Source organism: Athene cunicularia (assembly GCF_003259725.1).
Source record: "Athene cunicularia isolate RWA chromosome 3 unlocalized genomic scaffold, athCun1 chr3_part1, whole genome shotgun sequence".
Classification (NCBI taxonomy): Eukaryota; Metazoa; Chordata; class Aves; order Strigiformes; family Strigidae; genus Athene; species Athene cunicularia.
This window is the reverse complement of record NW_020799097.1, coordinates 116,383,856-116,409,623: the sequence shown is the minus strand read 5'-3', so window position 1 is coordinate 116,409,623 and position 25,768 is coordinate 116,383,856. Positions and strand designations below refer to the sequence as shown.

Here is a 25,768-nt window from a genome sequence, read left to right as displayed (position 1 = left end):
AAAAAAAATCAGTGCCCTTCTGGCAAAGAGAAGTGTCCTCTCAGTCATATCAAACATGCCCACACTATTCATAGTTCTGTGTTTCCAGACTGAGGCAACCATTCACCCACATTTCTCCTAACACGTCCTCTCTTCCTCTATGAAGCTGTTACTGAATTCCAAATTGTGGCCCTTTCTCCAAGATTTCTGGACACCAAGCAAACAGACACAGCTCCACAGTGCAGCAAGGTGAACACACATGTGACAGTAGGACATACACTGTAGCCTTCTCACTATACCAACTGCACATATACAGGACATCCATATGGCAATTTATACAAAGAGAATCATGGAAGCTAATCCTATCCACAGATTTAACAGACCATTTAAATGGTACAATCCGCAATGTGGCAGTGGAAGGCAAAGTTAAACATGTTTTTAACCTAGCTTAGTTTGACATTTCGCAAACTTGGGTCATTTGTGGGGCAGCTCACTCATGAACTTTTAATCCAGCTTGAAAACTCAATGCATATAAAAATTCTAAATTCTCATAGATATGGAGCAGCTCCGCATTCAACAATATCCTGCTCTTGGCAGATAAAAAAACCTCTATCGTGATGCCGGAATTTAATCACAAATACACATGCATGATTGAGACCATCAAACATTTATGCACTTATCAGTTCTTACAAGCATCTATAAAAAACCCTCACACACTTCTTAAGTTAATAACATTTATTTCCATTAAATCAAGACAAATTGTCAAAATTAATACAAGATAAAAATTCAAGGTGGTCGGCAAGGGAAAAAAAAGATAAGACTGCACATCATATATGTGATTTTTATATGCTCCCAACTATTTCCAAATACAACAATACTGGCACATAGAACTGGCACTTTCCCACAGAACAAAACCAGCAGAATTTTCTCCCTTCTCTTCTAGTCAGTAGTTCTATGAAAACTAAACACACATACACGCAGCCTGCAAATTTCATGGCAAAGTTTACCATTGGAATTTGGAACAATCCTCATATCCACATAATTGTAGCAAAACACTTACTCTACTGCATTTTCGTACCCGGTGGATTTTATATTTTCTCCTTCAGCAAACGACAATCCTTTTTCCAATGTTTACTAAAAGTGCTGAAAACTGCATTACTACGTGCAAACAGGCCTGAGGCATTAATAAAGCCTTATTTATTTGATACAGATTAAAGCACTCCTGCAAAGTTACCACTCCTGTTTGAGATCAAAGCCATTGAAATCCACAGTTTTGCCTGTTGGTTTCACTGGGCTCCGAATTTGCTACAGCATTGGACAAAACACACAAACAACAATCATTTTTAATTGTTTCAATAAAAATCTTCCACCTTGAAAGCAGTATTTTCAAGTATTGCTATCCTAGTCTCCTAACGCCTACTGGAAAGCCTCAAGAAACAAGGCAAACAAAAAAAGTCTGAATGGAGAGAAGAGTGCATTTAAAAAATGATCTCCCTCTCCTTACCCCACCCCACCCTCCAAACCCAGGATCTTGCTGACTTAATTCCAAACTCACAATTTATTGTATAGGTGTGGCCTGGAATAAGCTTTCCCTGAGCGCGCTTTTCTACATGTTTCGAAAAGTCAGAATGTGTTTACTTGAATTCAGCCATTATTATTGCCATTTTCTTTGTTAGCATGCGACATATTTTCTAGGTGAGTTAATTCCATTTTGGTAGCCCTGGATTTTACACGTAGACAAACTTGTATTCTATTGCTCCAAATACAGAACTTGAAAGTGCATCTGACTTCTAAACAGTATTATTCAGGCAGGTTTCAGAAAGCAACTAGACCCAGAAGATCTACATGCACAAGTCTTCATAATAACACATCTCTGTTGAAGGATGCAGAATTAACAGCGTAACTGTCCGGAAATTTAGTGGCATGACATCATTAAGAGCTAGAACTGCTTTGCATCCTAAGGTCTGATATTAGAAGGGAACAAAATACTATTGTGCAAGAGGAGTCAGATATGGAACAGGAATGAGTATTAATTTCACAGACAAATAAAGCAAGCGTTTCATGTGCAAGATGCAATACTGCATCATCATGGCATCTATATCATCTGGAGGTCTAGTCTCTACCTGCTACCCACCTCCACACAAATGGGAGTTGTGTGATATATGAAAGGAAGCCTCAGAACTGCATTAAAGTTTTGCTTAAACTAGTCTAAGTCACAGGTATAGTCACGGACTTAAAATGCAAATCCCCAGAAGACTGACCTAAAGTGTACCATTCAAATACTACACAATATAAATACACTAGGCGACTTGTGTTAATGCTGCTGACTGCTTTCAGAATTCAGTAGTCTTGCTTTTTCCTTTTCAGTATTTCTAGCATACTAAAAGGCATATTTATGTCATCCCCCATAAATAAAGTTAGTCTGATAATTTAACTTTGTAGATTTACAAAATATTTTCTATGCAACTTAACACAATAGCCTAAAAAAGCAATTAAATTTAAATTTAAGAAATAGTATATTTACAATTAAAATAAGTACAGACCTTAATGGATTTGCATTCATTTATCACACAAAATAATTTACAAGGCTTAAAGTAATAAATAAGTCACTGGAAAGCTTTCAGAGATGTGCATTCTGTGTATGTCAGAGTGCAGTACAGTTTCAGGAAGCAGTAATGAAATCTGGTTAAAGTTTTTTCATGAGTCCTTATGTTGGACGCCCTTGACCAAAACGGGTTTTTGACCTGGAATAAGAACACAGAAGAAACATACATACGTTATTACTGCTAGTTTTAAATTATTGTCCAGTAAGCTCTCTAGTACAGTATTTGTTTGAAATTACTTTCATGTTAAGATGTCTTCTGAGAGAAGAGGAAAAAAATAAAAATAAAAAAAATCTCGCTCTCAAAATCCATTATTGAGAAAATTGCCTTTCTGTCAGAATACCTGTACTAACAAACTACACATGCATACAAGACTACACAGCTGAAATAACTGATGTCAAAAACCTTCTTTTGAAATCACTAATTCTACAGAACGTCAGTCACACACATTTTTTTTGGACAGACATAAAACCTGCGAGAAATTCCTGACAACATATTTGAAGCTTCCAGCCCACCCCTTAAAAGTTAGTCAGCAACCCTGTTACAAACTTTGGCTCAAGAGGCTCACCTGCTGGCCAGATTATGACCAATTAGTTGTAGGCTCTACAACTTCACACCATGTGCCAGATTCTCAGTTCGTTTCTGTTTTATCCATTTAATGCACAGAAGACCAATATGCTGTAACATAGGTTTTTGGTGTGGTGTTTTTTTTTTATTTTGTTTTTGGGAAGAGACTAAAGAATCTTGGTTAACACTTTTCCAGTTATTCATAACTTTGCAAAAAATTATATTAGAGAAGCAATCAACCTTCCAACTTAGAAGCACAGGTACAAGAGTTTCTTTCTCTTAGCTCTAGTTTAGTCTGACAAAGGAAGCTTTCACATCATATATAGTTAACCTGCTGGTGAGGATGATGATTCAAAAGTGTATCAAATGAGGCGTGTTTTTCTGTAAACGCTTACACCACACCACTAACCCCCCCACCCCGAAATCCATGCTCTGCTTTTTCTTTTAAAAATCTTACCTGACATTCTTCTCAGCATTGTTTTGTCGTGCACTGACCTGTGCTGAGGCCTTTATCTGAGCTTCAAGTCTAGAATAAATGCCTCCTGCATACTAAAATTGAGAAGAAAAAAAAACAAGGTTTGACATTATTTCAATGTAATCCGTGACTTTTCATAAAATTCACTACTATTCAGCAGAACCCATGGCATACTTTGTTTTCTTATCACAGCCCAGTACTGAAATCTTTTAAATCCACCCTATTTTCCATGCTCAGTTTTTAAAATAATACTTCAGGTTCACTGCCTTTAAATTTTTTTCCCCCCAAAATCATGCTTGGAACAAAATGAAGACTGATAAAATTCAGTTCTTTAGCTTAAGTATTGAATAGATGCTATTTTCATTTGTGTTTTGGATTTTTGTTAACCACGGCCCACTTCAATTCTGTAACCCTAATATTGTGACAGGACAAATCTTACTTCTTTGCTGTCTTTTGACTTGACTCGATCGACATCTCCCAGTCTCATTTTTATTAAGTGCCCTGTAATCTCAGACATTCTTCTCTGATCTGCCAGAAATAAGAAAGAACATTTAGAACAGAGGTGTCCCTTGCTACTGAATACAAAGAGAGAAGAATTAGATGCACCCTTTAGTGAACACTGCTTGTAAAAATCAGCATTCTTTTCAGCTCAAATCTTTAACCACTAAGATCCTAGATCCTGACACATAATGTAGCTTCAGCTGTGTTCCTGGCAGATACCACAATCAGCCTGAGGCATACATCAAGATCAAATTCTATGGGGATGGTTTTGAGGTTTTCAAAACAGAAATAACGCACAAGTCTCATGAGAGATTAAAAAAAGTAGAACAAATTAATAGAATTCTGAATATTTTTAGTCAGAAAGACTGGGAAAGAGAGATGTGAACATTTAACTGTTGATCTACACAGACAATAAATGGCACAGTGATGCAGGAAAAATTAATCCCCAACTTAGAGTCATCAGATGACACAACTGTAACCTCTCCAAAGAAGGAACATAAAATACACTAACATACATGTATAATGTATTTTTTATTTTTCTCCTGCAAACTTTGAGCTCCTTTCCAATATTTTCCAAGACTGCTGCCTGTTTATTTCTCAATCTGTGTGCAAGACTACAATGTATAGTTTTATATGGTGGATTTTCTTTCCATTTTCCTACCACAAACAGTTTTTCTCCTGTAGAATAGATGAGACTGCTAATAAATGCCAATCAAATCCTAAAGTAAACATTTTCAAAAGGAGTTACTAGATGTATGAGTATTTTTGTACAATTTGGAAGAGTCTGAGATTGATGTGTGGTTTGGGTACAGCTGATTACTAATGATTAGCCTAGACAGAATCTGTTCTTGTCCAAATGAGGAGTAACTTTAAAAAACAAACACTGAAAAACCCATTGTTATATCCGAGATTAAATTCAGCCTAAAGATTTCTAAGTAGGTATATTTTAAAAAAACAAGCTGTTTCTTATACGAAAGAAATAAGTATGTCTTTGCATACTATTAACTTTATGAAAGCTAAACTCATGCAAGTACAGACCATCTTCTCTTTGAGCATCTTGGTTGAATCTTAGTGACCTTGAGGCATCCCATTTATTCTGCTGCATACTCACACTGGTTAGAAGAGAAAGACACACACCATGTCATCAGTAACAGCTTACAGAAAGGGATATACTAGAACATGTTCTCAAGGATTTTGAAAATTACTTACATAAATGGAGATGCATCTCGGGAACTTGACTATTGACAAAAGAATAAACCATGAAATATGTTTTAAGATCAAGTCCAAAACCTAAGAGAATTTCTCATTGTTCAACCCAAGCAGAGAGTCTGGCTTCAGAGCTATAATTTTACCTTATCAGAAGGCTTCTCCTTCTTCTGAACACTAGGTGAAGAAATCACTTTCTTAGGGTGCTTGGAGGATTTCTTTAATTTCTCCTTTCTCCCTGCTAATTGAAGAAATACCCACTCATAGCATCACAGGCGCTTGTAATTTCTCAACTACGCAGATACAAAAGAATTTTTTCCCTCTATTACTGTACAGACAGAGTAAATTAAAAGGCTGTTTTCTTTTTCTTAGTGTTGCAGGGATGCTAATACACACAGATTACTCAAACACTTTTTTAACGAGAAGTGTACAGGAACTCAAGTACATATTTAAAATGCAGAGTGGTTACATTCAACAGCACAACTTTTCTGTTGTTGTAAAATTAAAAGTGCACATACAAGCTCCATCTTTGACCATATTAATTTAGTCAACAACCTTTAAGTGGTATCAGACCAAAGAAGTTTAAATTCAAACTACAATTTTTAATTATTTTTTTTTTAAAAGCAAACTGGTACACTCCAATCCCTTTGAGTCAAGACAAAAAGAACAAAAAACTGCCTCTGTTCAAATGATTTATTAGTAGGGTGGAAAGGAAAAGCTGCTTTTTGGCTTTCCATGTTCCTAAATGCTTATCATATTGTAAAAAACCCAAAAATCTTTTTAGTTCATATAGAGCTTATCTTCAGTGCAGACACAATTCTAGCCACATCCACCAGCCATTCCACTATGTAACCAGCAGAATATTCTGCAAAAAAAAGCATGCAAGAATATAGTCATGTAGCTACTGCCTTTTCTTTCAACATTTACCTATGTGAAACTTCATGAAAGTAATTTGATTATGTTTTCTCCAAAATACAACCTTGATCAACTCTGAGGACATCTCAGACATCAATAGTTGCAGCTTTCCTCATTTGCAAAGGATTTTTAATGGTACTGAACAGTGGGTTAATTTGTATCTAAACACAGAAAAACTAGAAATAAAATCCAAGTAACACGAGTTTTTAATTTTAAAAATGCCTAACATTTAAAATTTGCTTACAGAAGAATTCTACTGCCTTGAATCCCTATCTCTAAATTCCAGGGAGGATGACTGCAGAGACTTGTTGTACCTGGTTTCCTGCATACTTCTTCTTCATCCCCCACTTCATCCTCAGTGACCTCTGAGCCAGTGGTATACTCCTCTTCCTCAGATAACAATGACTGCTGTTTCTAATCAACAGGAGAAGAGTGCCACAGGTTATAAGCGAGGCTTGATTCCTATTAAATGATACATTAAATCTGTCTTGAAGGAGATGACCTCAAATGTAGCTCTGTATTTTAGTGACATAGCTGTGTGCACAGTTAGGTCTGAGAACGTGATTCTCAAATGTTGAGAAAGTAATTTCAAATCTTTGCTTAGAATGTTTTGATAAGTGTTTTTATTTATGTTTCTTCCAAGGTTGCCCAGAGACGCTGTAGAATCTCCATCTTCAAAGATACTCAAGATTTGACTGGATATGATCTTGAGTAATGTGGTATAGATTTGAAGTCAAATCTAACTTTGAAGTTGGTTCTGCTTTGAGAGTGGAAGGAAATACATAAGATGACCACCAGAGATCCCTTCCAGCCTGTACTATTGTATGATTCAGTGTTTTAATATCCAGTCTACTGCTAGCTATATTATTTTTCTGATTAATAAGAAAACATATATTATGGTAGCAAATGTCTGGGCTAGCCACATAATCACAGAATACAGGAACTGCAAGTTTATGGATAGTTCTACTGAGGCTTGCTGCATCTTGCAAACTTCTTGAAATTGCCAAAACACTCAGTAACTGAATACCGCAAAGCATGTATATCACAGTGCACTACAAATACACACAGATTATGTACACCAGAGCTATGTGCATTAATAATTTATTGGAAGTTGGCCTGCAATATCTGGTTGGCTTTTTTTGTGAACTCACCCTAACACCTAAAATTTTTTTTTTCCTTGTCTCTTGTACATCATCATAAACTATAGGCTCCAACATTGCAACAGATGGGGTCACAGCACATAGTTTTTTAAAGTAAGTGGTAATGGATGCCTAGTAATCCATGAGAAATGATGAAGCTTAACATGGACTGTAAATTCAAAAAGTTTAGGAATCTTGTTTTTGAAAGAAGAACAGTCTTACTATAGGACACTAGGAACATCAGACTGCAACACAAATTCTCGAGAGTGACAGAGGTTAACTGCTGCTCTCTAGCATTTACATACAAAAAGAATAAATATGTAACGTCCTATGCTGCTGGGAGAATGACTCCCCATTTGGCTGAGAAAATCAACTCCGACAAAAGCTTTTTGCAATGAAGCAGCAGCATAACAAAGACATAAAGCATCTCGGACAACTCAAAAACTGATTTTGATGATTTACATTTCTGTCAGCCCAACGAACTATTATGAACTGATGCATGCAGTGTTGGTCTATTGTTTGTTATCATTTATAAAAAGATTTAAAAGGGATTTCTAATTTTTATTCAGGCCTAAGTAGTACTTCACACATACTTTATACTTTCTTGTAAAAAGCATTGCTATAACTGCAACCTCCAAATGAAAGCAAAATATATTTCCTGCCAAATTAATTAGACAAAAATCAAAAGCTAGTTCTCTGCCAGTGCAGAAGAGCAAATATTTAAAATTATTAACAAAATATTTTACTAACCAGATATTTAAAATTATGAACAAAATATTTTACTAACCAGCTGTAAAGTCCAGTTCTTCAGAGAAAGAAACTGTAGTCACAGAAAGAGAAGGGTACACAAGTTAAAGAATTAATAATAATTAGAATTTTAAAAATGCAAGTGGAATTCTAAAAACAGGAGTGGTATATTATAGTACAGCAATCTCCACTGGCAACTCCTAGAAGGCCTATTCCCATCTTGAACTACAAATTTTGGTGGGACGAGTAACCTTAAAGAGGTTAGGAACCACGGAGAAATTAAATGCAGTGAATTCAAAGTCATGTTTTATTGTGCCTAACCTTAGCACTAAAAATATTTACAGCTGATTTTAATCAAAGAAATCAGTCCAGGACAGGGTGGCAGTTTTTTACCAAATTTGTTACAAGATTAAATTGAATAACCTCCCACATTTATTGCAGGAGAGCTTCTGACACTCTGAAATTCTGATGGGATCAGCAGCATTGTGCTATCATCAGTATTACTGAGAGTTCCACAATGGGTGCAGAACTTCCAAAACTTGTCTTTGAATGAAAACATTCCTTAAAACAGAGGTAGTAGAAAGCATCTGTGTTGACATACGCATAGTAACATACATGCATCATAGTTCTGGAAAGTAAAATCTTTCACACCTTGGGGAAAAACCAAACCAAAAGAAATCCCCAAAACAGCCAAACCCCCACAACCAAAACACAACTGGAATTACTGTTCTTCATTCATAGACTTGCAAAAGTCACATGGACATATTCAGATACATCAGCAGACAAAACAAAGTCAGCAGCTATTGAAATATTTGCCACATAATGTATTTTTAAGAATATAGGATCCTTAAATATCACCAGTTTAAGAATGGTGTGGAAAGCAGAGACATATGGATAATTGCCTCTGATATACAGAAATATTTCCAGCAGACATGGTAAATGTTTTTCCTTTTCACCAACCAGATATTTTGTACCTATGCTAGCCTATGCTATTCTGCAATGCTCAGCTATGCGCTTCCTTCAACAATGTACAGGTTTTCTTTTAATAAAAAGTTGTCTAATGAATTCTTCAAAGTACACTTGTAAGAATCCTCATTGTCAGGAAAAAAAGGGGAAAAAAACCCAACATTACACTCACAGCATTGATTTCTCCAGTTTTGGGACCCCATGGTGTATTTGGTTCTACCAGCACATCACATTCAATGCCTTTTTCATCACAGAGCCCAATACCAGAATCACTTAAAGAGAAAGATGTGAAATAGAAAAAATTTATTTTTGTTCCACAACTTTAGAATCAGTCTCTCTTTATTCATCACATATCAAGAGAAAAGACAGACCTCCAAGTCAGCCACATAATATTTTGATAAGAATCTATTAACATATAAAGATAGGAGTGAATGCTTATGGAGAATGACTAAATGCCTGCTTAAAATGTAAAAAGTACTTGTTCTTCTCTTGCCATTTTCCAACGACACAAAGTTAGCTTTAAAAATTCCTATGTCTCATTTTAAAATGGGAGAGAAATCAAATGTAACATGTACATGTTTTTTCAGTGACACAATACAATGTTCTTACCTATTCTCATCCTTAGTAAAAGGAACAACAATAATATCTCTATGATGAAGCAGATCATCCAGTATTTTAGTAGTTTGAGATGGCAAAGTATCGCCATCTTTATCTCCTGAAGGTAAATCAACCATGTGATCCCTCACTTTGCAGCCCTGCGACAGATACATATACACAAAAGATCAAATACTTAAGATGAAGAACTGATTTCGGTAAGTACAACAACAGAAGTTCAGCTTTTGACCTCTTGTGTCCCAAGGTCCTAACCTGACTCGGGACACTGCAACGATTTACAATCCTTATTTTGGAAAAGACCTATTTTCGTAACATGCTGTGTCCCCCCTGACGTGTTATGCTCTTTTAAAATTGAGTTAGTATTGAAGTACCTTTGGTAGGGTTGTAGGATCAAATCGAAGTACTTTTTGGTTACAACAGGGATACACTCCTGTCCCAGTTGAGCCCAGAGCACTTGCTACACCTGGATAAAGAACTGGCTGTGAATGGTACTGGCAATGGGAGAATTCAGTACACAGGAAAGACTACATAAGAATAAAAAGAGAGATAATGAGAGGTGAGATTAGTTATTGAAAAAAAAATTTTGCACACTACAAAGAATGTATAGCAAGCTTTATTGCCATATATTTTCCAAACTGCTTTAATCCCTGCCTCATCCCCCAGAAGTCACTCACAACAAGCCATCTACACACAAAGAAGTAAAAGTGAAAATACACTAACTTGGTTACATCTTGAACAGGTCAACCAATTGACAGTCCCCCAAAGACGCCAATAAACATCCCGCCATGACTTCAGTTCCTCATGAAGGCCAATTAAGTACTCATGGACTTCCCAGGTTTTGTCTCTGAAAAAGCAAAAGGTCAGGTTGCGTACAGAGTCATAACTCTGGTTTGATCCTGCCACCAAAAACATAAGGTGGAAAAGGAGCAGAACACCACATGCTCCACTGGTGAAAAGCCTACAGAAGAGTTTAGAACAGGAAGGATACAATGTGGGACAATCATTAAATTCAGACCATGACAGAGAGCCTGTATTTTTTTCACAACATCCTAAACTTACTAATAACAAAGAATTAAAGCTTGATTCATCTCAAGCAAATTTATAAGATGTAAATTTATAAGCTAACTATCAAGCCTTTTGGAAATTGGAAGCAGCTTAAAACAGAGGAAAATCCAATACACAGAGTAGAAGATAACAAAATATGCAGATGCAAACAAGTTCAGTCATATTGCAGTTTTCTGTCCTTAAAGTATTATGTCGTGCAACAGAAGCTAAGTACTGCTATTCTATCATTTATTTTAAAAGCCAACGTAACATGTTCCTGTGTTATCTGCAACACAATAGCAATCACTCAGTTAAGAATTAAAGGTTGAAAAGACCATGTCTTTTCAATGAATATATCTGAGACTTCTAGTCTTAAAATACAGACTTCGTTCCTTCCTAGTGATAAAATGACACACATCTCTTCAGAATTCAAAAAAGAATATGCAACTTGCTCTGGGGCATGTTACCTTCAGAAAGAGCAGATACTGTTTTTCCACAGTTTTTGGCCCTGGTCTGGGCCTTTATTATAGATACATCTGATCTAGACTAAGCAAGCAGTACTTTCAACAGGAAGTTAGGTCTAGGCACTACTAGAAGACCACTAAATATCAACCTATCTTTAAATCATTAAAGATAGGCTTGTATTAGCTCATAGGCCTGAATTATTTGTGGCGAGCATCACTTCACCTAAGGAATGGTAAACAGGTTCTCTGTAGAAAAGCAGTCACAAGTACCACAAGGCAAATAATTAGAATCTAAATAATCCTCTGAGTAACTTTAAAACCCTGCACATTGATATTCTCAGAAATGCATAGCAACTACATACAGTCAGCTTAAGTAATACAATTAATGAATTTTATATGGCTAATCATCAACAATCCTAGTAAGTCAGGACTAGGTCACAAGATTTGGGTTTAGTTAGACTGTTAGGCAGAACTCAATCCACATTTTGGAATTACTGGTGGGACGTAACACTAAACACGTGTTACCTTGGGAGCTGACGCTGAACTGTGCTTGGTTGTTCTCAAAAAAACATATCTGATGAGAAAGGTCTCCCGTTACTCAGTTCCCACCATCTTCCTTAAAGAGGCCAAGTGGGAAGAGATCACTCCCTGACCTTGAGAATCCAGCTATTCACAAACATGGATCAGACAGAATTGAATTAAATATTTCTGCTGAATGTATCAGGCATACATACAGAATAGGTCCTGGAAGCTCCTCTGACAAATACTTTACAACACAAAAACAACTAGCAAAGTTTATTTATAGTAGTCTTTAAGCAGGCAGAGTATTTTATTTGACAGAATGAAGGCAGTCTAGAAAATAACCCTTTAGCATTTCTTTGCTGGCAGAGGTGGATCTATCATTCAATAACAAACCTTGGGGAAATGTAGCCTTTAATTTAATTTTTCATCAGCTATACATATCTTAAAACCCTTTGATCAGGGAATTAGCTGAGCATTTTCTATTTAAGGCAGTACAACCCACAACAGCCCTCTCAGTATTCATGGATGTAGTTTTTCCATTTCCATTCAGCAGTGGCAGTGCCGAACCAATTTCAGAAGTACACCATAATCGTGCCCAGCCCCCTTTTCTTTTTTCGCTAGGTAATAGAAGTTGAGATGTTTCATACTACCTTTCACATATCTATGACTTCATTTTGTAATGTGAGTATCTGATAATTCTTAAACATGTAGTATTTTGTAAAATCACCCAAAACCATATAGTTGAAGAAACATTTTTAATATATATATATATATTCACTACCTTATATGAACATAGACAATATTCCCATGCTGATCTATATTGATTTTTCCTGGTACACAAGGAATTCTTCTTTCAGTTTCTTTAGTTAGCAGCTTTTTACATAAACAACACCTAGATTATTAAAAAAAAAAAAAAAAAAAGAAAGCACTGGAGTAAGAGCAGGACTTCAAAACACAGAGACTGTCCTTGCAACTGGAGTAGCAATATAAAAAGACTATACCTGTATAATGTTGCTGCATTTCCCCGAGAATCTGCATTTAGGTACTCTGGATCAAACAGCCTCTCAATCTTCTTGCAGAAAAGTTTACTATTAATGACAGCAACACAGATTACCCATTAGAAAAAACTGAAAATTGTTTTATGTATAGTGAGACCAACAGCTACATTCTGATGATAAGCAAAGTCATCATATTTCTTTCAGAATCTAGCTTTTAATGTGATTTTTCCTTTAAACTAAGATGTTTGGATAATTGGTTCCTGACCTGGTCATCTCTTATTTTAACACAGATGTGAAGAAAAAGGTCCTTTATATTTTTTTATTTTATTAAACTGCTTGACAATATAAACTGACAGCTTCTACCTTGACTAAAAACCTTTTTATTGATGAATACTTCGGTGAAATTACACTTCACTTTTAGAATTAAATTTATAATTTCTTCATCCCTAGTGCGTAAATTCCTTTCTACTTTCACCTTGCCTGTCTGTCAGTCTGCACTCCAATAACTGGTCCTTGATACAAATCTGGAGTCCTTATGTATGAAATAGTATTCCATCACACCTACTCAGCCTTCTGGACATCCTAAATTCTATGTCTAAACATGAGAGTTCAGAGGATACTGAAGCCAAACTATTCTCTATGAATTAGGAGCATGTCATCCCATAAAAGGTTTCTTACCCTAAACCTGGCTCCCTGTGAGAATTCATGAATAATTTGTCCATGCCACGCTCCTAGTGTGGCCTTTCCTTTTGCTCATTTCCTATAAAAAAGCTCTTTCCTTTTGTTCATAATTTTAATATACAACTCTCAAGTCGCTTCACCATATTCTGTGTTAAAGTTACATTATATGAGAATATAAACTGTATATATATCCTTCCAACACTTCAAACCCCACAGTGTCTTAGCTGCTCTGAAAAATGATCCAAAAGCCCAACAGCACTTCAGTAGTGTATGATAGGGCAAAAAGTTACCTCTTAAATTTGTCTCTTTTGTCCTTCAGCTCTTCGACTTCACTGTGCGTGAAGAGGTCAGCAATGTGCGTAACAAGATTAGCATTGATACAATTCATGTTACATGGTGTGGCTACAATAGCGTTCATATTTTTGTGACAGTACTGAATACATTTTTCTACCTAGGAAAAAATAGAAACATTAAAAATGTTAAGGAATTCTACAGAAAGCGATCACAAAAGATGTACTAATTGCTTCAGAATATTTGAAGTGTGGTGTTTTGGAACTATTTCAGTTCAACTTCAAAATAAAAAACAAGTCTCACATTTGTCCAAAGGAGACTCTGAATTAACATGACTCCGAGTTAGTTTATGTTCTCCTCCAAAAGGCTTCTACAGACCAAAAACCAACGCCACAGTGTTTCACTTTCAGTAAGTGGTACCTTCTAATTGCTTGTAAAAAGAGAACCACAGTACACATTATATATAGTATTTCCTGGATCTCAACTTAAACAACTACTTTACTGTGTACTTAATTGTGGGTCACACAAATGACAGAACTGTTGACAAACATTTTAACAAACAAGTCAGTAGATATTACTTAAGCAGATCATAAAGTGCAGAAGTGTCATTCACATAAAAAGATATAAAACAAAGATATTATTTGATTTAATAGTTCTTTTTTAATAAAACCTATCAGAAGCCAGATAGCAACGTTACTCTACATCAGTCATCATAAAGGCATATCCAAGATCCCACTATCACATTTAGAAATAAATTGATCTAAGTTTTCTTTCATTGAAATTCTGCAAATATTAGATTACTGCATTGAATAAGAAAGGCAGTAAAAATCTGAAAATACGCTCATTGATCAGCTGTTTATGTAACAGCCAAACATAAGAAACAAGCTGTTAGACACCTGGTAATTAACTGTGCCCTTAAAGCAAAGAATCTTTCTTCATTAATACTTACTAATGAATCCATCTTCAAAAACTCAGAAGAAATAAGAATTGATATGACATTTGATGGTTCTGAAAGAAAAAAAATGGGGGGGGTGTTTGACATTCATTCTTTTGATAATTTCATATCACATCCCTCTCTCTGCATATTTAGCATCTGTTTTAAGTATCCAGTTTTAAGTTTACCAGTCAACCTGCCACTTCATCTTCCAACATGTAGAACATTTTCCATCTTAGGAAAAAAAGTTTTCGTTTATCATTTGGGTAGCCAGAGTACAACTGTTACAAACTGGAATTTATAAAAACTGGAAAAGGTGGCTTCACAGGGATACAAGAACTAAACAGTCACACAAGAAGATTAACTTCCATCTGTAGCCATCATACCCAGCTAAGATTTTGCTTAACATAACGTTTGCATTACAAGTTCTAATTATGTTCTATAGGTTTGTTTATATTTTTTAAAAATGGTAGCAAAGGCTCGTACAAAGATTTAAAACTTGCCTCAAATTCATAAAGGCAAAAGTTTAGAAATTTTAGAAAATATTGCAAGTGTACCAGTGGGGAACAGAGAGGAAACAAAAGAAAATCCAACAATCATCAGTATCTTAAAAGTACCACTCTGTTCTTGTTCAGAAGAGATCTGAAGAATCTTAATTGAAAACACTAGACACCAAAATATATGAGATCTTTTTCACTGCTTCGACTACGGGGATGTTTCCTCAAAACTGTTAGTGTTGACAAACCAGAGATATCTGCTACAATGACCAGAGGATCTTTGTTGCAACACTTCTCTAACAAAAGCTTCAGTGCAACAATCAGAAACAGAGACTGGGGCTGAATCACATCAAAAACATTAATCTTCCATTAGTACAGAACATAATGAACCTAGGACAAATCTACACGCTTTCTTTTACCTAAAGCAGGCATTTCATTAGCTTCAGAATCTTTAGTGTTCCTTTTAACATATCTTATCAACCAGTCAAAGATGTGAACGTCACAGTGCACTGAAATGTCCACCTCTTCCCAGCGCTGGGCATCCACTGACAGATATTCAGCAAAGTATTTCATTTCTGAAATCAAAAGGTCTCGAGGACACACAAAATCTTCTTTGAGGTTTTTCGCTTCATCGCACACGTGGATCACCATATTTGGCCTCAAAAAGAAAATAAGCCACAAACCAAATTAGGACCATTAAGCCAATCAGAACACCAAAACCCATCCACAAAGATCTCATTCCAAAATCTGGATCACACATCGCAACACTGATGTCACCAACAGCTTTTCATTAACAGAAGGAAAACAAATTGCAGTTATTAACTATTAATACAAACTATTAATAGAAACTATTGTCAGATAGCATTGTCAGGTGAAGAACACAGATGCATACCCACTGACCAGTAATCAGTGTGATTTAGAAGTTAAGGGACCAGAGAAAGAAAATTTCTAGCTCCAGTCCCTAGTTTTGTCACCAGTTTGTTATGGGATACTATCTGAATTATGTAGAGAACTCATTTGTTCTCTCTTTTCATTTTCCTTGAGAAAACAGGCAGATATATATGCCTAAATTACTGAGGCACCAAGGACAGTAACAGGATACAATAGCAGTTTTCAGCTGTGGAAATTAAAATTGTTTTATTGTGTATTAGAACGTCTACTTCTTCAGTAAAGGTCAAAGCTAGAATCAGTAAATGCTGTCTCTACAGAAAGATAATTACTGTTAAGTTTCAAACACACATTATTCTACAGGTACTTGTATAATATGGAAAACAGGGACGTGATAGTATGAAAAACAGTGACATGCATGGCTATTTGAATTTGTAGTAAAGTTTTTCATTTCCACATTTCATTTGCAGCTTTCTTTTTCTGGTTTTATGAAGGACAAATCTATGTTCACAGAACCTTCCTTTCTTTTTTTTTTTAATTAAGATGTTATTGAGCATCAATCTTGTTTCATTCCTTTTTAAAATCAGGTTATGTTTCCCATTCTCACCACAGCAGCAATTAATCACTCAGAGGAACACTCTAGACAGATTTACAAATAAGCTATCCCTATTGCACACACAAAATTCTCAAACCAACCCCTAGCGTTTCTGTAGCAATGTAAGGTTTCAGTTTCTTACAGCATTTATTAGTATGTTCTCAGCCGTTTCCTTTATGGTTGTAGAAAAATATGATCAATTTAGACATCTTTCTGCAAATTCTGTAATGCCCTAGATAACAAACACACAAAGATCTTCTTACCCCTGGCTTTCGTCAGTGCTTTCTCCACCTTTATGCACAGGACCTTTCTCAGATTCTGAAGAACAATTCCTTGTGGAGGTTGTGCTGGGCCTTCCTTAAATGTAAGGAAAAAAGGCTGCATTAGAATAAAAATGCCTGGCCTTTTGCTCTTCAGCATCTTGGAAACACAACTGAAGTACAGCTCTCATGGTGGAGCAACATTACACAACTAGCAACACATCTCCTACCATAACGGCTACTAAATAATCCAAATTCCTCTTCTGAATGTCATGCACTGAAAACTCAGACCAGCAGCATTGATGGGTTGCCCAGACACTCAGCTGCAAAGCTGGGTTGGTCCAGTCTCAATAGAGAGCAGTAAGATTCACACAGTGCCTTTAGCATTTCCTTCTGGAAATGCAATCCGCTCCTTTAACTCTCCTTGTCTGTTTTGTGGGATGTGGGTCTTTAAGACTGTCACATCAAAACTTCTGTTTTCAGGAAGCTTTGCTGCCAGGATATCACAACTTGAAACTAACTTTGCTTCTTACCCATAATGTGTTAGCTTTTAAGTGAGCTGCTTCCAAACAGAAGCGCAGAAGTCTCTTAAAATGTCATTTTGCTAAGTTTTCCACATGGCTTAAAGCATTGGATTATATAAAACAATGCTCAAAGAAAGCCATTTGTCTAGTCCTAGGGCTACATCATGGAGCTTGTTCCCAGAATAAAGGACAGCTGTACTTCAGTTCAAACAGGTAATCTTGACAAGCAGTGGAACCTGGAGACAAAACCCACTGAAGTCACCAAAGCCAGAGAGCTCTGGGTCAGGGGTTAAGACAACCCCAGCATTCAGACATCGAATAACTGTTCAGACTGTGATGAATGGATCGTGCAATTGTAAACTTCAATAATCTTGCTTGTAAATCAGAAAGATCGTTATCTTCTTTAAATAATGGAAGGGTACAGATCTGTCCTCTGTTGATGAAAACCCATAAGGTCATGATTTTCCATGATTGCTCCCCTACTCCCAACATTTCTAGGAAAACTGTTCCAGAAGCATCTTCTCCCCCTCATGTAATGTAAGAGGCTGTACTCTTCTAAATAAGATTAAAATAGACCTTATTTTATGGCTAAATAACTGTAACAAACTGACACCAAAAACGATCTGGAAGCTGTACACATTTCAGAACACAGTAGTTATGCCCTTCAGAAAAGCAAAGTTATCACACTGGAGTCAGAAGAAACAAAACCTTGTCCAAAGATACAACCTTGCACAGTTAAGCCTTAGTAAGGCCATATTAGAGGGAACACGGTTAATAAAAGGGGAATATTTACTAGACAGACCCTAGTAAAAGGTTGGAAGGAGCTGGGTGAGCCACAGTTTTCAGAGCATCCACTCCACTGCAGGCAGTTGACGAGTGCTAGCAGTACAACAGCCACAGTGAGAGTCCTACATTTTGAATGCAAGTTAAGTTGAGTATTTTAAAGGAAGGACCTGTGGAAAAAAATTACATGGAAGAGTTCTGTCTGCAAATATTAAGAAGTTTATTTTGAACACACTGAAGTTATTAAAGAAAAGGAAATAATGCTAAAATGAATATGCAATACAGCCAAATTAACAGATGTCTGAATTTCACCATGCACTACTTCCCCCTTTTTTTTTTTCTCCCTTCCCCCCAGAGCTTATAGACTGTTTGACTTCTGAAAGTTAGTAACAAATACTTCGGGTAAAAGGCTATCCTATATGCTTATTTACTGCCATAATACGCATTCAGAGAGACTTAACAGCAGTTTGCCTTATAATTATCAAGTAATAAATGAGCTTTTGTAGCTTTTACTTGCTGTTACTTGTATCTACAAACACATCCAAACAGGCTCAAAATTCTTGATCCTATCAATAAGCATATGTGAATAAATGCACTAGGAAGTAATAAATTAAACAAAAAACATTTACAAATTGGCTCTTCTCACCCCCTAATTCTGAAATACACAAGTACCTCAAATATTAAGAAGGTGCATTCACTCAAGCCTGTGAGGAAAAGATTAATTATCCTAATTTCATATTAATAAATTACACATCAACAGGGAAAATTATTTATCCAAAGTTCTAAAGAAAGCAGAGAAAAATCTCAGGCTAGGATCCTGTAGTAGGAAACATTAGGGTACCTAACTCCATTAATACTTATTACATGTATTATACTGTTAAAAAATAAAACATGCACTAATTGTCTAAAGAGTTCTATAAGCAGTGTTAGCTTGTTAACTGACTACTGGGAGGCTACTAATCTTATAAGCAGCCACCCGTGGGTGCAAGAAGCATTTATTCCACATTATCCATGTAACAAGTACATAATTGAAAGTTGATTGGAAGCATTTTCAGTCTAGATAGTCTATATACAGTTTTCAAATATCATCTCTCACTTGAGAGTTATTAAAAGCATTTTATTGTTGACCTCCAGCAAGGTCAAACAGTTGGTTTTCTTCTGCAAAGAGAACAGTGACTAGAAAGCTGCAACACTGTGAAAGACACCTTAACTGAGAACATTTTTTTTAAATGCTTCACCATCTTCTTCAGTTTTAACACATAAATTGCTTAGTCAGTACTGAAGCAAATTTCTCATTGTCCAAGTCCAACAAGGCGCTGAAAACATCTCAGTCTACAGTGAGTATCAGAGAATAACCATCACGCTGTTAACAACTTCTTACAGGAGAAGTACTTAAGGAAATATTAACAATATTTAATTGTGCTGTGATTGAAATACAACTCTTAGGACTGGTCCTCTTCTGATATATTATTATTGGGACACATAATTGACTAAGACACATTTTATGTCATTGCAAATCAAAAAGTAGCTACACTATACTCCAACTCCTACGTAGCCATCTTGGCACCAAGCAACAGAGCAAACACAGGGCTTTTAGCTGGGAGAGAAGGGTTTGACCCCAAGGGATCACCTTCTCATTTTTTTGCAGCTTTCCTACACAAAACTTTCTAGTTATTGCAATAACACAGCTTATTGTAATTGCAAGCGGCTGTAGTTTTAACAGTACAACACTGGGGATACAAAACAGGGGAGTAATTCCTCTCCCCATCAGAAATCCTAAACAGAAGATTCAGCTTAAGGATTTATGCCTTTTGGAAGGACAAGCTATTAAAACTACCCAAACAAGCACCAGTTCTTAAACTAAACTAACTGAAAGTGACTTCATCTATGTGTTACATTAATACTTAACTTTCTTTTTCAATGAACAACTACTACTCCTGGGTGGACTTACCGCTCAGGACAGAAAAGCATGCACATACTGATTATAATCAATGCCAATACATTTCAGAATGACTGAAAACATACCAGTTATAGTAATGGAATCCTGCCCAATAGCAGGCTCCTGAAACTCTGTCTGTGTATCGAGCAAGGAGGATTTGATGTACGTAGCTAAAGTTTCCACAGGACTCCCACCAGCAGCCATCAGGGGATTATACTGGTTGTCAACAGGTGAACTTCCACTGCTTTTTAGTTCATCAAACCTTTTTGCACACTGTCACAAGATTAAATGATAGGACAATGAAGCAGTAGCTTTCAGTACATTTTTAATACCTATAATTTGAGACTAATATTGTATTTCATATCTTTTGCATGTGAACAGTTACTGATACTAAAGTTATAATGCTTCCTATTTAGTTAGTTGTATCAGGAAAGTACATAAATATACAGTAAAATAAGTAAGATTTACCATCATTAAATGCTCTAACAGATAGAAAAAAAAATAGAACCTGTTGCAACCTTTATGTCCTTATGCCCTGTGATTTTAAGCTTGATCTTCAAAATGGAAAATTACAGAGAGAGTTTAAATTGTCATTTTGTAACTAGTTCTTTTACCATAAAAATATTGCCAAATATTATTAAAAGTAGCTACAGTAATTGGTTCATAATTATCACACTTTTACTTTATGACTTCCATTCTAATTTAGCCAAAAAGGGACGGGTGATTTCCACCGCAGTTCTATTAACTCCCCATTCCTTGTTTTGATGAACTAGAAAGTCTTTCAATTTTGTAAATTTGTAGATACAATGACAATTAGAGTCCTGTGCACAGGTAATTTACACACACAAGTAAATCTATTTCACTCTACAGGTGATCCTCCTGTGACACAGCTCCTCAGGTTCCATTCAAGCAGTTGTTTTTATTTATTTATATTGAATTGAGCTAACTGACATTACTGCATGCCACCTGCCCCTTTGGGAGAGGTGCACACAGCAACATCCTTCCAATATTAACATAGTGCCTCGGATTTGTAAGGATGCTAGTCTACTATATACGACAGATACATAAAAACACAGGTATACATTTACTTAATTGTCTTAAACAGGAACTCTACATATTTGAGACACTTAGTTCTTTTAAAACAATCAGACATGTACTAATCAACCATATTATCATAATTAATATGAGGAGAGAGCTCACTGATACTTTCTGATACTTTTATAAATACTTTATTTGCTTAACTTACTGTCTGCAAATTGAATGGTAAACAGCAGAGACCCCCGATCCCAAAGCTTTGCCAAGCACTTGGAAGGCAATAACATTCCACTGAAGCTTCTACTCCCAATCATTCACTTTTACATTCTAAATATAAAGTTACAGTGTAGCAATACTGTAAATGTCAGCTGACACATTTGATTAAGGTTGCAAGAAAATAGAGACTGCTGGCTTGTTTTCTTCTAGCTTTGCTGAATTGCAAGGGCAGAAGTAATTTTCCTCTCTTAGCTTACTTCCCCTCAGAAATGAAAAATTCAAAATTATTATTAAAACATGTCAGCATTTCATCAGGAAATTCAGCAATCCAGAAAGATTGAGCATGTGGAGGTACTAGGTTCTTCCAACTCCAACCAAAGAAAGAAAAATCCACATCCTTGTCAGACCAAGCAAGAGGCAACTGCACTCTTAACTACCTAACGGAGACCTGTAACTCATACTTCCTTTGAACTGCAATGACAAGCAGAGAAAGTTATCTAGTTGGCTAGTAAATATACTACAGTCTACCTGAGGTTAGTGGGTACTGCCATCCTTTCCACTAAAATCTTAGCTATGTCACTTGAAATGTTAGCACAACTACTTTTTTATTCCACTTTAAAATTTTTACTTCCCAGTGATTTTTGTTCATATTCTACATCAGTTCTAATGAAATAAAATGTGGTATGTATGTCTTAATTTCAACATTCAGGTTTTGTAGAAACAAAATAAAATTTTTTTCAATCTACTGCTCATTTAGCATTTTCGATTCTTTAAATATAAATTACTACAGAAAAAAAAAAAAATCCCTTAACTTCAATTTACCTCCCTCCCCAAAGATATTTTCTTCTTCACAAAGTACTGCTTAAAGTATACAAATTCTCTTAGTACACTCACCTCTTTAGATGTATATCCTGGAACTAGCCTTGCCACGCTGTCCCAGTTGATAGGCTGAGGAACACCAATTAGGGAACACAGGATCATATCCAAAACCATTGGATTGTTGTCGAATGGAAAGTTATTGTTTTCTGAAAATCCACGACTCATCTTTGGCTACTTAAGCCTGAAAGAGAAAAACGTTATTAGCAAGTCTCACTGCATAGTTTACTAAAGCTTGGTCTACCTTAACTGCAGCAGTCCATAAATTACTAAGGGGAACCTTTGCCACAGTGTTATAGTCAAGCACTAATGCTTTATTTGACAAAATTTATGCATTCATCTCTGCACCTTCAAAACCCTGGGGGGAGAAGCAGAAATGCAAACCACACCAAAACCAACTCATCAGCAGGCACTACCTGCCATTCCTTTGAGCTGTCTGTTTCCAAGAGGGATTCACACCACCGAGCCCTTCAATACAAAAAAACAGCCTCCCACAATCTCAGAATAAACAGTCTAAGATACAGAGGCATATTTTAATTTAAATTTACTTACCTGCTCCACTTTAGCCTCCTCTTGCTCTACCTATTTGTCTTGCACACCTGACTGCTATTATATAGGAGTCAATCCAGTGCACCTAGCTAAGGGCCATCAATAATACTTTAGAGCCAGAACACCCAAGACCTGGATGTCTTTCAGCTCTCAGCCTCAAGACTTGACTTTTGAGTTGTCCTAAGGCACTCATAACTCCTGATTAGATGGGATTATCAGGGCCCAAAATCCATGTTCCTTCTGCTTCAAGATGGATTCAGAAAAAAGCATGTAAGGACAGCAATGAACACCTTAAAAAAATGCACTTGTCCTAGTACAAAGAGTGTTATTTTTTTTCTTTTTCCAAGTGAATTTCATGCACTGCAGCAGGAAACACAATAAAGTTCAAAGTACTGTTCTAGCATATGCTGGAAAAAACTGCAGACATTAATTAAGACTTTAATATTACAGTAACACAGGGCCAAAGAGCTTAGTAAGGACTCATATTTGAAAAGCACTTTAGGCCTGTTCCAAAGTACCTTAAAAGGATCACATAAATAACAGAACTTATAAATCAAAATTCTGTATGTGACTTTTAAAGCAAGGATTATAAAGAACTTCGGAGAGAATACACTTAGAAGGTAGCAGACTTAACTGATCACTTGTTACTGAAAGTATACTACATGTAGAGGTTTCTTTTGCCCTCTTTCTAAAAGAAAAAAATGCTTGTCCTGGTTTTGGCTGGGATAGAGTCAATTTTCTTCCTAGTAGATAGTACAGTGCTGGCTGGGGTCAAGCCACACAATGCTTAAAATATACAAAATAGCACTGATTTTGTTTCTGACTCTGGAAGCTATTGTTTTGTTTTGGTGGTAGAAAGAGAAATCACAAAAGCAGGTAGCTGTAAGCTTTCATCCTCTCTAAAGAGCAGCTGAATTAAGCCATCAGAAAGAAAAATCCCAGAACCCACCAAGATAATTGTTAGGTTTCATAGACTCACTCATGAGATCTAAAAAAAAAAAAAAAAAAAAAGAAAAAAAAGAAAAAAGCCACAAACAAAACAGAAAAAGCCATACCATTTTAGCAATTCTAAGTTAAATGTACTGCAAAGCATGCCCAATAGCCAGTTTTAAAGGACAAAGGTCCTTCATAGACAACATGAGCCCAAACTTTCCAGTTGAGATTGATGCCACTCAGAGGTAAAGGGACGTTAGTCCCCGCAATCATCAAGCCCTGAGCCCCCATCCTGAGAGTAGTAAAGAGTGGTGTCACTGTGGTAATTCTATGGTGCAGACTCCTCACTGTCAGGGCACAGACAGTCAGTATCAATTATATTTACGCCACTGAATATCTACCACATCTGCTGCTATGAAAAAAGAAATAACTGGGCCAACACAGGCCAGCACCAGTGGCAAACCTGAGTGGTTATAAAAATATGAAGACAGCTTCTTGTGCTACCTTGTACACACAGAGCAGCTGGTTTGAAAATATGTTTGAACGAGAGAAGTAAATGGTGGAGTAGTAGAATCCTCCAGTCTTACACCATAAAATATGCTAAATGAAAATAAAATTACTAACATTGTATTTCATACATCACCATTTTAAGGACTAGTTCTACAGTATGATTATACTGAGTAATCAAAGAATGAAAAAAAGAAAAGCTGTTCTTTTGCAACAGTTAGAGTCTATAATTTAAGGGAGGAAGTGTTAAGTACTTTGCTGGTAACAAGTACACGTCAGTGCTGTGGGCCACAAAGTAACTGATCATGAAGAGATGCCAGGTACTCTAAAACATAATGACACATTGAGACAGGATGAAGCCTTTGTGCCTCAATTTTTTTTATTTGCTTATTCTGTACTTGAAAATACAGTTTTACATATGCTTACTACTGCAGAGATAAACGAAGCAGTATACTTAATTACAGGCAAACAAGTTGAGTATTTTTATCTCTATTCTGGAAAGAGCATAGGACTCCTCTTTGTGGCTTAATAAATGGTATCTAACATTTGCCTTTTAGTCCTTTAGAAAATCCTGTCATTAGTTAGACACACACAAGATTCTGTCTCATGCAAGAATGGTGCATTCTTTAAGAAAAGCAACATAAAGCCTGTAACAAATCATATTTTTAAGAGAGTGAAGGCAACTTCTAGAGATTCTCTCCAGTTTCTTACTGCAAGTAAAGCTCAAGTTCACTCTTTCCTCAACTATAGGAACTGGAGAAAAAAAGTTTCAGAATTATTTAATTTGATACACATAATATTGACAGATATGTAACAACAGAATTTTTATTAATACTTAGAATTCTAAATTAAGTGGTGTAAAGGATTCCAAGCACTTTAATATTTCATAAAACTGATATGATTTCAAGAGTTAATTCATTATGCAGGAAGTTGGTTTACATTAGGGAAATACACTGCCTCATTCAAGACTGATCTTTTTTTGTTTTTTTTTTTTAATTTAAAGCAAAGAATCGATGTAGAAATGAAGAATTACTATCCCCTTGCACGTGCATAACCTGCCGGAAGGTAAAAGATGGTGGGATGGGTACGAGGTTTCATGCAGAACCCTTAAACGCAAGGAAGTGATGGTGCAGAATGCGGTGGAGGAGAGGAAGAGCAGCAATTTTGATTGCCCACATATACCAGTCAAAATAAAAATTTAAGTAAGGCATTTTAATAAAAACACAGAAACAGATGCCACTTTGGGGGGCAAGGTCCTGCAAGTGTAAGCAGCCTCCTGAAGCAGTACCGTCCCGGTGGAACCCGCCCTCGTCAGCAGGGACCTCCGCCAGCCCCCCCAACCCTCTCCGCCGGAGAAGTCCCCCCGCAGCTGTCGGGCACCCCGCCCTGGGCCGCGGGGCTGGAGAGCGGAAGGGAAACCCAGCGCCGGCGCCCCCGGGAGCGCAGGGAAGGGGTTACCTGGCGGGCTCCCAGGAGAGGGGTCGGCGGCGCGGAGGGACGGGGACGGGCGACGGGCTCC

At 36.4% G+C, this 25,768-nt stretch overlaps 2 protein-coding genes across 5 annotated transcripts in view; one reads left to right on the top strand and one right to left on the bottom strand.

The window, feature by feature from the left end:
- Positions 1-710: 710 nt before the first annotated feature.
- Positions 711-25,768, bottom strand: KIAA1841 (KIAA1841 ortholog). Of its 4 annotated transcripts, none has more exons than XM_026846197.1 (21): positions 25,708-25,768; positions 22,279-22,444; positions 20,220-20,406; positions 16,891-16,984; positions 15,564-15,802; positions 14,663-14,721; positions 13,713-13,873; positions 12,745-12,831; positions 12,525-12,635; positions 10,434-10,557; positions 10,085-10,237; positions 9,708-9,853; positions 9,271-9,370; positions 8,173-8,205; positions 6,561-6,660; positions 5,478-5,572; positions 5,335-5,363; positions 5,164-5,237; positions 4,064-4,152; positions 3,645-3,698; positions 711-2,723 (listed from the first exon to the last, which is right to left on the bottom strand). In XM_026846197.1, the coding sequence occupies exons 2-21, from the start codon at positions 22,426-22,428 to the stop codon at positions 2,586-2,588; spliced, it is 2,223 nt and encodes a 740-aa protein (XP_026701998.1). In that variant the 5' UTR covers positions 22,429-22,444; positions 25,708-25,768; the 3' UTR covers positions 711-2,585. The 4 variants fall into 4 exon arrangements, with proteins under 4 accessions (XP_026701998.1, XP_026702001.1, XP_026702000.1 ...); XM_026846198.1 differs by having other exon boundaries at positions 2,578-2,723; positions 3,607-3,698; XM_026846200.1 differs by lacking the exons at positions 20,220-20,406; positions 25,708-25,768 and having other exon boundaries at positions 16,891-16,980; positions 22,279-22,388.
- PUS10 (pseudouridine synthase 10) overlaps positions 23,983-25,768 on the top strand; it is a 47,611-nt gene continuing 45,825 nt past the window's right edge. Inside the window, exon 1 of the mRNA XM_026846207.1 lies at positions 23,983-23,987. The gene's annotated coding sequence lies outside the window, so the exon portion shown is untranslated. The remainder of the gene's footprint in view (positions 23,988-25,768) is intronic.